This window comes from Melospiza georgiana, chromosome W (genome assembly GCF_028018845.1).
Source record: "Melospiza georgiana isolate bMelGeo1 chromosome W, bMelGeo1.pri, whole genome shotgun sequence".
Classification (NCBI taxonomy): Eukaryota; Metazoa; Chordata; class Aves; order Passeriformes; family Passerellidae; genus Melospiza; species Melospiza georgiana.
In genome coordinates this window covers 10,347,251-10,362,659 of record NC_080464.1, presented here as the reverse complement: position 1 = coordinate 10,362,659, position 15,409 = coordinate 10,347,251, and the positions used below count along the sequence as shown (strand labels likewise).

Below are 15,409 nucleotides of genomic sequence, written 5' to 3'. Positions count from 1 at the left end.
AATTGCTTAATGCTCTCTGTCTCCACAGCAGTTACCCCACACGCCTGCCTGAGTCCCTTTGGGTCTTTGAAATACTCACTTTGGAGGAAGTCTATGCCCAAAATGCATGGGGACTCTGGGCCAGTCACAATGGGATATTTCTTCCACTCTTTTCCAGTCAGGCTTACATCAGCTTCCACCAGGGTCAAATCCTGTGATTCCCCCGTCACACCAGCAATAGAAACAGGTTCTGCCCCCATGTGTCATGATGGAATTAGCATGCACAGCACACCAGTGTCAATCAAGGCCTCATATTTTTGTGGTTTTGATGTGCCAGGCCATCGTATCCACACAGTCCAAAAGACATGGCTTTCCCTGGCCTCTACCTGGCTAGAGGCAGGGACCCATTAGTCCTTCCCTCCCTGGGCATACATTCTAGAGGTTCCTTCAAGGGGATCAGACATGTCATCTTTTCTTCCATCATGTCTGGCAACTCAGCTATTGTCAACTGGAGCTACTTTCCTTCTGGTTGAACTTCCTCTCTGAGTCTTGCCCTCCTTCAATTCATGCACCCTTTGCACCAGAGCAGTGGTGGGTTTTCCATCCCATCTCCTCATGTTTTCCCCACAGTCACACAGGAAGAACCACAGCTCAGCTCGTGGGAGGTACCCTCTCTCCCTAGCTGAGGGACATCTGCATCTGGTAAAAGAACCTCTGCTCTCTACTGGCGAAATTTGGAGAAGGTCCTCTTTAAGCTCCTTCTTGACTTTCTGGTGATTCTCCTCCATCCTATCTTCCATTTTCTGTATGCCCTCTGACAGACATGTTTCCACAGTTGAGATTCTTGCATGTGTTGGGCCATGCATGGCATCTGCATATGCTAAAGGAGAAGCGTATTCTTGTGGCCCAAGTTTTAGCCACATCACTGGTGTACATTTTACCATGTCTGGACTCTTAATTGTTTAGTCAGCTGAGAAAGCAATCTCTGCCACCTCCAGTTCTCTCAAGCATTGAATTCCTTGTTCTATGGTCTTCCATGGGGTTTCCTGTAGCTGGAGATATTCTTGGCACAGGTATCTGTTGGGATATTGAGACACAAGACAGATGATGGACTTTGGACCTGTTTAGCATAAGAGATTTGATAACAGGATGCCTTGGCAAGAGCAAACAGAACTTTGAGAATTAAATCAAGATTGTAAGAAGATTAAATCAGACAGGTTTACCAGAAAAATAAAATTTAATGAAACTCCGCAAGCAAGAGATGTTGTAATATGCTTAAGTTTGTGTATGTGATTTTAACCTAAAAATTGTAGTAAACATTACTAGTCTTCCTAAAACAGTATATAAGCGTTGGTAGTCCACAATAAATTCAGATTCTGATCACTGAATTAGTCTTCCCTGTCTCTCCTCATCACCGGCAGGTATCTTTACTTTACACTTCTCAAGAGCTGTGTCCAGACACTGAGGTAGTCAGGCCTCCTTGCCATGCCTTGGTCAATACCTGAATCATGTGACAGGAATCCAAAATGTCTCGCTTCAGTACTGTCCAAAATTGTATTATCATATGCAGCATCCCAAATACAGACTAACCAACTTAATATAGATTCATCAGACTGTCAGGTGTAATCCTTTCTTAGGCCCAAAGATCCTTCATGGACAGGACTCAGTAATGATTTCTGGTTCTGAGTCCTCTGCTGGCTTTGAGGGTCCTTCCCCTGCATCGTCATCATCATCCACTCGGCGATTTGTTTTGGTTTTGTGTTTTCTTCTCTGGATAGGTGGAACTGCCATTGGCTTAGGCTCCCTGTCTAGTTTAGCTGCAGCCTGAGTGACTGGGGTGTCTGCTGATTTACCTTCCTGCCCCTCTGCCTTTATCTACTGCCTTATACTATCTAGCAGCATATGATAAGCATATGCCAGGGCCCAGCATATTGCAATGAGTTTCGTCTCATTAGAGTTGTCATTGCACTTCTCTTTCAGCTATTTCCCCACCTCAGCTGACTTCTGAACTTGTTCAAGGGGGAAGTTCCAAACTATCAGGGCAGAGAATTCCTTCAGGGTTTGGACCATGTCCTCCCATTCCCTACACCACTCAGAATTTTCCACACCTGGGTCAGGAGTCTGGTCAGCCCCTCTGGTCATCTCAGCCCTCATTCTAGACAAGCTGCAGACCATATAGAGGAAGTCTGTGGTATCCCATGAACTCTCTCTCCCCCAGCCACTTCCCAAGGGCATTGCACCATAGAGTTCACTCCTCCTGTGGGAAAAGACAAATCTCCCCCGTGGATCTCTGTCTCACTGATCTCTATATTTTGCAACCTACCCTGGTTTCTTCTTTCCCTGTTCCCTCATTGGTTAGATACCCCTGGTGGCTCCCCCTCTCCCCTGGAGACCAATCCCCTTTGCCCTGCCCTAAGCTCCGCCCTCTCATCCCTTCTCCTTCTTAAGCTGTCCAAAGCATGTGCTACTGCTTTTTCACCTGGATTTCCTTCAGCCGCCACATGTAATTAACCTTGCTGGAATAAAATCCCGGAAAGAGCCTTCTGCCTCTCTCACTGAGACAGCTGCGGTGAGTGTTGTGTGTGGATCTGACTGTGTTGCTTGAATGTTAACCCAACCTGCTTTTCTACAGGAGATGTTTGTTGGGAACAGAAAATAGGCAGCAGCACCCATCATCAAACTCCTGCATTTTTAGAAACCTACCAGATAAAATACCAGGAAGGTGGTGTCTTTAACAACCAGGGGAAATTTAACATTCTCAAAGGTGACGTACCAGATTTAAAGGAGATGAAGGACATGAAAGGTTGGTGTCCTGGTTTAGGGCAAATTTGGTAGAGACTCTCCAAAGGAGAGCCCCTCCAGAAAGCAAACCCACATGGCCCCTCCCCCCAACCAGTTTGGGAAAAATTCCTCAGAGACAAGTGGAAAGAACCTGTTTATTTAACAGGCACAGCACCCCCCAGCACACAAAATGAACAATACCGGATGACACCACTCTGAAAAAGATGACAAAATCAGAAAGTCTCTTTCGGGGGTGGTTGCTCTGTTAGTCCCTCTGGTGCTGGGGCAGCTGCTGCAGGCCAAACGGTGCAAACCCTCGGTGTTCCCAGGTCCCAGTCCGGAGCAGGTTCGAGATGGTCAAAGAAAAAGGAGGGGAGAAACAGTCCAGGAAGGAATTTGGACTGTTTAGCTAGAACTAGCTAATAAGCAGAAGCAAAAGCAAGCAGAAGCGAGAGCAGAGAGAGAGACAGCGAGAGAGCAAAGCAGAAAGCCAAAAGCAAAAAGCAAAAGCAGCCCTATGGACTGCCAGTCTCTGTGTCCCTGATAAGAGAAACCCAAACAAAACTTTCACTCTTCAGAGCCAGTCTTAAAGGCACAGAACATATGAATGGGGATACAAGCATCATAACGTCACCCCAGGACAGTTGGGAAACTTCATCCCCTGCTTCTTCTCTAACAAACTGTATGCAATTACTAATAAACCCCCAAAGCAGGCCACCAAAACTAGGATGGAGAAGCAACAGACCATATACATTTTTAACAACTCCCAGTAGCTCTGTTAAGCTTCTATAAATCATTATCACCAAGCACATCAGTATAGCAAGCCTGATTTGCACCCCTGCTCTATAAAAGTTACATGCCAGGGAAAAAACTGGAGCTATCTGTGGATAGGTAAACAGGCCTAGGGACCAGAGAGACATTATTACCTCAAACCACATGGTGACTACTGACTGCTTTACCCCAATACAAAATGATTAAAACCAAAATGTAATTATTAGAGTTTTTTTCCACTTTCCCTAGCCATGCATTGGGTGCCAAATTCTTTGTCTTGGTTCGAGGCAAATTAGGAGGAAACATCCTGAAAACGGTGTCTCCTCTAAAAAACAGTAGGTTTTGGCAGCTCTTCCCCCACATGTTTGAAAATAATTTCTTGGAGGACCGTGAAAAAAAACCCCTGTTTATTTAACAAGCAGGATGCATGCAGGCACAAGAAAAAGAATGAATAATAAACCTTCTTATTGTGGAGAAAACTGGTGGATTTTGAGTCCTGCTCTTGCTCTCCTGAGATCTGGAGCTGGGGTGCAGCATCCCAGGGCCTCCCCTCTGGGCTGGGACATGGGGCTCCAGGCCATGTTATGGTGTTTTGGACAGGAGCAGAGCTGAACAGTTCCAGAAGAAGAAGCCACAGACCCAGGAAATAACTTCTAGCCTCAGCTAAAAAAAATTAACTAGCTAAAAGCAAATATGTCCTTTCTCTCCGTGCTAGACAACATAGCCGAGAGAGAACCCTGGGTAGGATGAGTGAAGATCACACCTAAAGAATTCCACTGGCTTCCCCTCCTCTCCTGGACCTAGTTTACAGGACTCATGTCTGAGCATAAAGCAGATGATAGGGGATAGAGTATCATACAGTCACCCCAAGATGGAATTTCTAGAGGTCTACCAGCAGAGTGGGGAAGGCATACTGGCATGGATTTTGTGAGCTTTAGATAGTAGCACAGCATCTTTCCGCTTATTAATGTGTGAAAAAGATCTATTAAGCCCTACAGCCAGTGAGGATCAAATACAATGGGGATATACTCAATTACAAAATATCAGGGGTCCTGATGGCCAGGATGCTGCTGCACCTACGCTATACAAAAGGTTGGGTACAGCAGTTTTAATAGCATATGCAGATGCTGCCAACCTAGTGCTGTTCCTCAGAAACTGGTGTACAATGGAAGAAGGTATTAGTTTCTTGTAGCAGATGGGGATGGATCATGTTTTAATTACAGGATCTAGTCTGGATGGAGCAGCATTAAGGAAAAGTATAAAAATGCAGCTTTTGAGTGGGATTCCTGTTTCACTGAAACCCTTGATTCTAAGCAGCAGTCCTGAGTGATACTGGTAATATAGGTACCCTAGAAAATACCTTGAGGGAAATTTGGGCTCTAATTTTGGAACCAGCTGTGTGGGGGAATGAATGAAAATAAGTTGACAAAACCAAAGAGTTACCTCACAGGTGACAAGTAAATAAATGTGGAATGATCTTGTGCACGTCGGTGTCCCGCCATCAGAAAGAAATGGGATCGCAGCATCGGAAGTGTTTCATCGTTGGCGAAGTTAGTGCCTATGCAAAAAAAAAATCTTCCCCTTCCACCCCACCTGCCACATCAGAGTGAGGCACTGCCTGGCAAATGCCAAACCACCAGAAATGGACTAGGAAGAAGGTTGTTTGGCAATGGACCAAGCAACAAGAGGCCTCCAATGCCTGCCAAAATGCTTTTATTGAGCATGCTCAATTACACACTCCTAGGCAAGGATATTCTTTTGAATTAGAAGTAACAATTCTGGATGATATAGCCTTGTGGGGATTGTGGCAGGTGACTGGGATGAAAAGTTGAAAAAAATCTGTGGTATTTTGGTCCAAGGGATTACAAGGCTCTGCTATACATTATACCCTGATGGAAAAATGAATTTAAGCTGTAGTTTGGGCACTGCAAGAAAATGGAAGAATCACGGGCCAAAATAACATGACTGTAAACCGCCAGTACAAAACACAGTGAGGACTGAAGTTCTTTCCTATAGTGTCTCTCACAAAATATAAGCCACAGGGGAAATGGACTTGTTTATACCAATGGATTCTGTAGTGGGACTGCAACCTATTAATCTAGATGTGAACATTCATGTAATAACCCCTGACAATGCAGTGTGGTTCTGTACTCTGTCTTTTCCCCTTATTCTATATACTATATCAATATCATATTGTTGAGTTCTCAAATTTCAGGTATCTTTGACATAAACCCAACATAAAATTGAAGTTTGATCTGAAAAAAACATAAGCCAAAACTCTTCTATCTGTGTAGGCTATCACCCCATCTCAAGCTACCAGGCCTAGAATAATTTTGGCAGAAGGAGCTGGACCAACAGCATATGTATTGCTGGAAGGAGATGGCATTCCTATTTTCCTCCCTTATCACAGGTTGACTCATGGGCTTGTACTATGAGCACATACCTTGGATACCTTTCTGCAAAGTCATTTTGTAAATACCTGTGTGTGGTTGTTTTTTACTGTAACTAACTTATCATTCTTTCTGAGTAGTGACTATAGAGCACCTGATGTGCCTTTGTGCAAAGTTTCATTTGGACATCCAAGGCAATTGTTGCCTTAACTTTGTGAATAACTGCTGTACACCAAGGAACATTGATTACGGATAAACTACTGCCCTCTTCAACATCATAAACGCTGTTGAGTTTGAAGGCTGCTTCTACCTGACTGCTGAATCAGCTGGCATGGAGGATAATATTCAGCATCTTCAGGACTTAATATATCAAATCACACAACCTACTGGTGGTGCCTGGCTAGCTGTGTGGTTTAAGTCCCTGCCAAGAAGGGTGGGACACTTAACTCAGAGCATTAGATGATTATTCCTTTTTCCGTATGCTTTAAGTGCCTCTGTAAACTCCCTATCCCACATTTCCAGCCCCAGCAGCAGTGGTCTCTTGAGTGAGGGGGTGTAATGTTGGGAGGAATAGGTTAAAAAGTGGAAGACTGGCAAGGAGGACTAAATTGCTCAAGTGAACTTGCGCCTGGGAATAACCCTTGAAAACCAGTATGAACAGCAGCCAGTGATCCTCTGTCATGGACCGAATTTAATGGTGCCTGTCTCTCCACTTGTGCGCTTCTGCCTGGGTATTGCTTCAGGAATCCCCTGGGTCAGCAAGGTAACGGGAAAAATTTTACTCTTTGTGTTTTAGTCATATGTTTGTGGTTGTCACAGCTGCCTTCCTGTGCTGACTTACACCTAGGTGCTTCATTACAAGAGACACGTGGACATGCTGGAGACAGTTCAACCAAGAGCCATAAAGATGATCAAGGGACTAGAGCTCCTCTCCTATGAGGAAAGGCTGAGAGAGCTGGGACTATTCATTCTAGAATAAGTCTCAGGGGGCATCTCACCCATGTATATAAATACCTGAAGGGAGGATGAAAACAAGATGTAGCCAGACTCTTTTCAGTGGTGCTCAGTGACTGGATAAGAGACAAAGGGCACAAGTTGTAACATAGGAGGTTCTGTCTGAGAATCAGGAAATGCTTTTTCACTGTGAAGGTGACTGAGCTCTGGAACAGGCTGCCCAGTGGGGTTGTGGAGTCTCCCTCCTTGGAGATGTTCCAAAGCTTCTCGGATATGATCCTAGGTAACCAGCTCTAGGAGGTACTGCTTGATAAGGGAAGTTGGGCCAGGGGACCTTCAGATGTTCCTTCCAACCTCAACCATTCCACAATTCTGTGAACAGACAGGGGCCCCCAAGACAGAAATGCATGCACATGTAGACACTTAGCTTTTGAGGCAAGCTATAGTGCCCATAAGTAATCTGTAACAGTCCATACCCTTAAATAATATGCCCAAGATAGGTTAAAAAAGCTCTCATTTCTTTAAAAGACAGACACAGATAGACAAGTTAGAGGTATTGTCAAAGCTCACAGTTCTTCCAGTCTCATTGTATGTCAAATGAGCAATCATGCTGGTACTATGTGTAGAATCACTATTAAAATATTACCTTTGTGTGCTAAGGCCAGACTGCTGAGCACATCCCATGCTTAGTTTGCAACCTGTCATGTTTCTATTCAAGACCCAAATCTCATCCAGACCAGGTGTCATGTTTCTTTCACCAAGTTTGATAGCAAGTTAACATTAAGAATCCAAATTGTAATATATGGAGATATCTGGGAAGTCAAATCCTCAGTCTCTCCTAAGGAGTCTCTGTAAACTATGAAGAAAATACATAACTCAAAATTATAAGAGCTATGAAGTCTTAAAACTAAAACAACATAATCCAGGTTAACACACACTCCTCACCAGTGAATATATGAATAATTTATACTTAAATAAGGTATATTTAACACAAAAAGGAAAACTTGAAGAAAGTTGAACAAAATTTGGTGTTAGGGCACACAGAAACCCTTTGTAGTAGATTCCAGTAGTGGCCCTTGTTTTTTGTCTCCTACAGATGACTACAAAGCTCAATTCCACTTGGATATGATGTCTAACAGGGCAACACAGTGGTCACAATAGAGCAAAATGTCACAGTATGTAAGCAAAAATATAGCCCATTGTAGAGTTTTCATTAATACGCAGGGACAACACATAAAAAGGTCATTGGTCATGTGTTACTCAAAGGCTACTTCATGGCTGCAAACTGCTAGTGAGCTTAATTTTTTTTTTTCACATTACCTTTGAATAATGGGAAAGCTTTGGTGTTTTGGGAATGGGAAACCACTACAGTGTTTTATAGTTTTACTCCTTGTACTTAAGATTTTTTTAAATTACAAATTACAAGGTCACTAAAACTCACGCACACTGAAATAAAAATCATGCAGTAGTTAAGGTAAACCATCCAAGCAAGTTTTATTCATTAATATTCATAAATACACACAGCAGCTTCATTAGAGATTTTTTTCATTTTTTCCTCTTCAGTTTGAATGTGGAGTATTAGGAGAGCTTTTTGCACGTCAAGCTACAGGACACAGAGCTTTTTTTTCTCTGCACTGCAACCTATATTTATCTGCTAAAAGTAAAAATTGGTTAAGTGGAAATGATTATCGTATATATCTTTTCTCTTTTCCTTTGAATGTACACAATGTAACAAGAGTGACAGACCTGAAATTACAATCACCAAAACAAACCCAAGATAGTTGTTGTCCACTTTCATTGGCAAATACAGCACAGGGGACATTGTCTGCAAAGTGGGATGCCATCAAAGAGGAGGCTCATTTCCTTTATTATTCTCTTTTAAATTTAGGTTTTCTAAAGCAACATCTAGAGGCATAATATCTACACAGCCCATAGCACCAAAATCAGCAATCTCTCCCCGTTCATCCTCATCTGAGGAGGAACTTTCTTCCTGCATCAAAGTGGACAGTAGAAGCTCTTGAACAAACAAGCTGTGATCTGCCTGTTCGCTTTCTTTTGATTGACGCTCTGCTTCTGACATCTTGGGATCATTCAACCTGCAGAGCAGCACAGAAAGATAAGACAGGCTTAGTAGTATCATCAACAAAATTGGCTTTCTCTAATTGCCTAAACAGTTGGACTGATGCATGCTGAATAACATCTGAAAGCCATTCCTTTGAGAAACAACCTAGGTACTGCTGCATTTCTCTTGACGTGTACAGATCTGACACCATATGGCACTCCTGATGCAAGAATACAAACATTTAACAAACTTGTTCCAAGATGTTTCAAAAAAATCCTTCATAGAAGTAGATTCTAAGGCTGAAGGGAAAATAAAATCTATTTCTGAAGTTTGTTTCCCCTTAGAGGGATTTTGTTTTAAGGGGCATTAAAATTAAGTCATCTCTTGTATTCATTTTGTCCTCAGGACAACTTCTAAATGCAAGCATGACACAAAATACATTACTACATACATAATGCCCAGAGATTCCCAAAGCACAGTACATCATTCCATTTACTTATCAGTCCATGCACCATCACCTAATAGAAGCAAGAGAATTGCTTGCTTCAGTTCTATCCTAGCTCACAAGATCAGTGACTGACATTTGCAGATACTTTCCTTAAACTTATGATTTTCAAAAAACTTTGGATTGAGTTATCATCACAAGTTTTGATAGAAATCAGCATGACAGCAATAACTTATCACAACCCCAGTTTCTAGACACAGAAACTATTTAAATGCTTTTGTTCTTTCTTAACATGCAACTTAAAAATATCCTCCCCCTTGAATCCAGAAAATCAATATTCTAAACCTCCGAAAAGAGCTGGAATGAGAGTGGGCAAGTCTTCTGTAGTAGAATGGACTAGATGATGGTTGTAGGTCTCTTTCCAAGTGAACTATTCTGTTCTATAGAACTATAGGATCTAACGATACTTTCTGAAACAGATATGCATGCTGGTTATTAATAGCACAATCCTTCTTTGTTTTTTAATCTAAAATATTTTATATATAAATGTCTATTCAACCTTCATCCTTCATTAAAGATTCATTTCCTATTAAATAAAACTAACTTTAAAGTTCTCTCCACTCACATTATCAGCATAAAAGTTTGAAACATATTATTGTAAAGGCTCTTGTCTTATCAGAAGTAGTAAACAAACGCAGGTTAACAAGGCAATATCCCATTTTTCTCTTCAAATTGAAAAGCAAGTAATATTTATTCATTGCCTAGGAACAAGCAGCAGGGTTGAAAAGGTGATGTTACAAATGCAAACAAAAGCATAGTATCTCAACTACAAACTTCATTAGTGATCTGGCAGTAGTTTCACTGAACTCTATGTCCACAAGAAGACAAGGAAAACAGAAATGGAAGAAAAGTTAAAAGCCCAAACCAAATTACCTCATAAGAAGAAACTGGGAATTCTGTATAGTCTGATGATTGTTTTCTGTGTTAGATGTATTGGTTGCTGCTATAGATTGTGTAAGAGTGGTCGGTATGCTGCTTGTGTTAGCGCGTCTAGTGGCATTGCGTGCAGTTTCCAGTTGTTGTCTTGCTGCTTGTGCATGCTGTCTTTCCAACTGCAGTTGCATCTGCAGCTGCTGTAACTGAGAAGCAGAAGGTCCAGAAGAATTGAGCTGCCCTGCAGAACGTCTCACGCCTGATAACTGAGATAAAAGCTCTGCCAGAAAAGAGAGAAGTTTCTACAGTGAAATCTGCTTAAATTCATATCACACAACAGCATAATTATGTCCTGAATACCAGTATATCAATTTCTTTGCTTTCTAAAAACTTTCATCAATGAAATTCATGAACAAATTGTATTGATTTGAAAAGCTTCATGGACTATCCATTACAAGCACCCCATGTCTCAAAACCCACAGGAAGATTAAGAATTATTTAAAGAACTATGTATAAAAAAGTGTCAAAGCTTAAAGCTTTTTAAACTGATAAGGGTCAACCTATGGAGAATACCATATAGGCAGTATCCTGTGCAAGAATTCTCTAAAATTTTATTTTCAAGTTAGTCAAAATAGTTATTAACCCCTTCGATTCTGACTTCAATTGGTGGCTTTATGCACCTTCAATGCATATTCCAGAGGAAAGCTGTGCTGCAGAAAAGACAAATATTTATAGCATAATTTCAGACACTTTTAGAAAATATTCAGTTCAGAAAGGTTTTTTAAATGCTTACTTATATGAAAAATATTTGACCACAAAAGTGGATTTTTGGTGCACTTTTTGACCTCTGCTCAAAAGAGAAATTCTAATGATAAAAAAGTTAAATCTAGCCTGGATTCCTTTCCTCCAGAGTTCAAGACTGTGACAAATTATGTCCATGCTAAGCATTTCCCAAAATAAACATTAATAATGAGCTATTGCCCAGCAATTTGCTACATATTATATTCCACCCAAAGTTGTGAGTACTACTTTGTTGTGTATGATACAAGGAGGGCAGAAGTAGTAGATTACCTTTTTTCCCTATCCATCCAATCCCCATTAAAGCTGCAAGTCATTATTATAAGTCATGAAAATTTTCCTTCCATCTCACTTTCATGATATAATCATTTGAAACTAGGCTTTTCTTAGGGGAATAAAGCACAATGCATCTGTTCTTTGCATCTGGAGCACCTGATATCACTGTCAGCTACCAATATTTCATTTCACTAATTACTGATAACAACCACAAGGAGAAAAATAAATAAAATGTACATGTCTGTTACAAGCACAAGTTCTAACTTCTGGTAGTACGTACTAATTATTACCCCAATACAAAGGAAGACTTATAACACTGCCAGGTAAGACATATTTTTCCTTGCTGTTTGTAAGATCACTTTGAATACAGCTTAACAGAACCCTAGTAGCAGATGTGAATTTGTGAATTTGAGACACAGGCTTGGCATGACACAGACACCAAGCCAGGCTGCACTACATTGTCTGAATGCAAAAAACATTGACACCAAAAAAAAAAAAAAAAGAAAAAGAAAAAAGGCAAGACTCAAAGGAATACCATTTTATTACACATGCTCCTAAATGAGATGGTCCTGTGAGGCTAAAATAAACCAAGGCAGCCACTTCATGTTTAACTCAGCTAAACTAACACCCACTGCATCAATAAGAGGAAGTGTTGCACTCCAGGACTCCAGGAGACACAAACATCCTCCCTTCTTGCACCAACTCTAGTGCTTTAGAGACCCACGACCTAACTTAAGTCATTAAGATGACAGAAAATTTTTCATCCTCTTTTGCTTGGATATTTTTAGTAGCTGGAATGCATCCTGCAGGTCTCAGGAAGTGATTTTCCCCCTCTATTTGGCACTGGGGCAAAGCCACATCCAGAGTTCTGTGTTCAGTTTTAGGCTCCCTGGACATGAGACATGGACATAACAGAGCAAATCCAGTGGAGGGCCACCCAGATGTTCAGAAGGCTGGAACATATTACAGGATGAAAAAGTGGGAGAACTGTTTTTGTTCAGACTGGAAAAGAATACTTTGTAAGATATCTTACTGCTGTCTGAATCTACCCAAGTGGAAGATACAGAGAGAACTACGATAGACACTTATCATTTTTTACTATATGAGTGTAAGATTGATATCTCTAAGATTTTACATTAGCTCATCAAGTCCAACCGCCCTGCCACGGGCAAGGACATCTTTCACTAGATCAGGTTGTTCAAAGCCCCATCCAACTTGACCTTGAACACTTCCAGTGATGGGGCATCTACAACTTCCCTAGGCAACCTGTCCCAGTTACAATGAGTTACCCTCCTTGTAAAAAAAAAGTCTTCATTCTGTCCAATCTAAACCTATCCTCTTTCAGTTCAAAACTGTTCCCCCTTTTCCTGTCACTACAGGCCTTCATAAAAAAACCCCAACAACTCTGTCTTTCTTATAAGCCCTCTTTATATCTTGAAAGGTTGCAATAAGGTCTCCCTGGAGCCTTCTCTTCTCCAGGATAAACAACCCAACTCTCTCAGCCTTTCTTCATAGGAGAGGTGTTCCAGCCCTCTGATCATTTTTGTGGCCCTCATCTGGATCCACTCTAACAGGTCCATGTCTTTTTTGTACTGCTGACCCCAGAGCTGGATGCACACTGGATGCAGGACCTTGCATTTGGCCTTGTTGAACTTCATAAGGTTCCCATGGCCCCTCTACTCAAGCCTCTCAAGGTCCCTCTGGATGGCATTCCTTCCCTCTAGAAAATCAACTGTTCTACTCAGCTTGGTGTCGTTTGTAAACTTGCTGAGGATGTACTCAATCCCTCTGCATCATGGATATTAAATAGTACTAGTCCCAATACATACCCTTGAGGGACACCACTTGTTACTGATTTCCACTTGGACATTGAGCCATTGACTGAAATTCTTTGGATGCAGCCATCCAGTCAGTTCCTTATCTGTCTAACAATCCACCAGTCAAACCCATCTCTCTCCAATTTAGTGGCAAGAATGTTGTGAGGGACAGCGTCAAAGGCCTTACAGAAGTCCAGGTGGATGACATCCATAGCTCTTTCCCTGTCCACTAATGCAGTCCCTCCATGACAGAAGGTCACTAGATTAGTTAGGTATGATTTGCCCTTGCCTAGGGCACGTTGGCTGTGTCTAATTCCTGCTTTCCATATGCCTTGACATAGCTTCCAGTAGGATCTGTTCCATGACCTTACCAGGCACAGAGATGAGGCTGAATGGTCGGGAGTATCCAGTATTCTCTCTTTTCAAAAATTTAATTGGTTGTATATATTAACATGTGTTATAAGATTTTTCCTAAGGAAGCATTGCATAATACATGGCTACTGTAAAAAGATTGGATTAGTTAAAAGTAACAAGCATTAACAGAGATACAAAACTCAAACTAGTCAGTCTGAGTGCTGAGCTTGCAATGAACTATCAGCCTTTCCAGTTGAAGCCTTCACAGTGGAAAACATGAGACAGTTAAAAAAGTATATAACTTGTTACACAGATTACCTGTAAACAGTTTCTCTCCATTGGACACCTGGAATTAGATTCAGTTCCACACATATATGACAGTTTCCATTCTAAACTAAGAGAAAGGTTTGTTACCATGAAGTGCAATGTGGATGATGTGGGGACACGAGCTCTGAAGTGTGGGATTCAGATACTTATGGGAGATGGGTAGATTTTGGCAGCTGGAGATGGAAATTTTTTTAAAAATTTCATTTTAAACACAGAAGAGGGACCATGTGTTTGAGGGCCTAAGTGTGATATTCATCTGTGAAGGACTGTGCTCAACTCCTCCCTTTCCCCTCAGCAGATACAACTCTCCACAGAAGCCTTCATTCAGTCATTCTTGTCTACTTTGATGGGTTTGGGGAATTCATTGTAAAGCTCCACTTTGGTTTCCTGTTTAAGTGCATTTCACGCAATCATCTGGAAAGTTTTTTCTACATTAACGGCCTCCTTGGCACTGATTTCAAAGTAGGGGATGTTGTTTTTACTGTAGCACCAGGCTTGTACCTGTTTTGTGGTGACTTATCTGTTTTCTAGGTCAATCTTGTTTCCCAGCACAAAAAAAGGAGTCCTCAGGATCTCTTGGACTGGCCTGAATGAGGAATTAATCCCTTGAGCTGTCTAGGGTTTTAAATGTGTTGGAGGCCATGACAGCAAACACCAGGATGCAGCAGTCTGCTCTCTTGTAGAAGGCAGCTCACAGAGACTGAAATTGTTCTTGGAGTGCTATATCCTACATCTGCATTGTCACTAGCCTGTTATCCACCATGACCTCTTTTGTCAGGAAGCCTGCACCTATCGTAGCTTTGTAGTGGTTACTGAATTTCTTGTTTACATACTGGTTCATGTGTGATGTCTTTCCCATCCCAGAGTCTCCAATAATGATGACTTTTAGTAACACTTTCTTCCTATAAGTCATCTTTTACACTGGTGCATGTGCTGTGGCACCTGGCCTGAGACTTGCTGCCCTTTTACTCTTCTAAAAAATGGGTGTGATGTCTCCCTTTTTCCAATGACTGTGGACTTCACCTGACTGCCATGACTTTTCAGATATCATGGGGAGTGGCGTGGCAACTAAATCAGCCAATTTGCTCAGGACTCTAGGATGCATCTCATCAGGTCCCATACACTTATGTACATTCAGGTTCCTCAGGTAGTCATGAACCTGATGTTTACTTACAGTGGGAGGGACTTTGCTCCCCTAGTCCCCATCCTGCTGTCCATCCACTCAAAAATTCAAAAATATATTCATGCATGTCATATGAGGAGAGGCTAAGAGACCTAGGACTCTTCAGCCTGTAAAAGAAAAGGCTGAAGGGGGAGGAATCTTAACAATGCATATAAATACCTGATGGGAGGAAATGAAGAAAAGGAAGCCAGACACTCTATTGCCCACTGACAGGACAAGAGGCAATGGGCAGACATTAAAAAAAAAAATAATTAAGTCCATCTGAACACAAGAAAACACTTTTTACTGTGAGTGTCGCAGACATTTTTTCACAGAAATCCTTTCTTTCAGATTTCTGTG

At 41.6% G+C, this 15,409-nt stretch overlaps 1 protein-coding gene and 1 pseudogene across 1 annotated transcript in view; both read right to left on the bottom strand.

Moving 5' to 3' along the window:
- Positions 1-8,350: 8,350 nt before the first annotated feature.
- The window catches only part of LOC131095417 (E3 ubiquitin-protein ligase KCMF1-like), a 48,216-nt gene continuing 41,157 nt past the window's right edge, over positions 8,351-15,409 (bottom strand). The window contains exons 7-8 of the mRNA XM_058043113.1: positions 10,316-10,595; positions 8,351-8,971 (exon numbers count right to left, since the gene is read on the bottom strand). Coding sequence (XP_057899096.1) covers positions 8,719-8,971; positions 10,316-10,595 — 533 coding nt within the window. The 3' untranslated portion in view covers positions 8,351-8,718. The remainder of the gene's footprint in view (positions 8,972-10,315; positions 10,596-15,409) is intronic.
- LOC131095404 (ras-related protein Rab-7a-like) lies at positions 14,179-14,800 on the bottom strand (annotated as a pseudogene).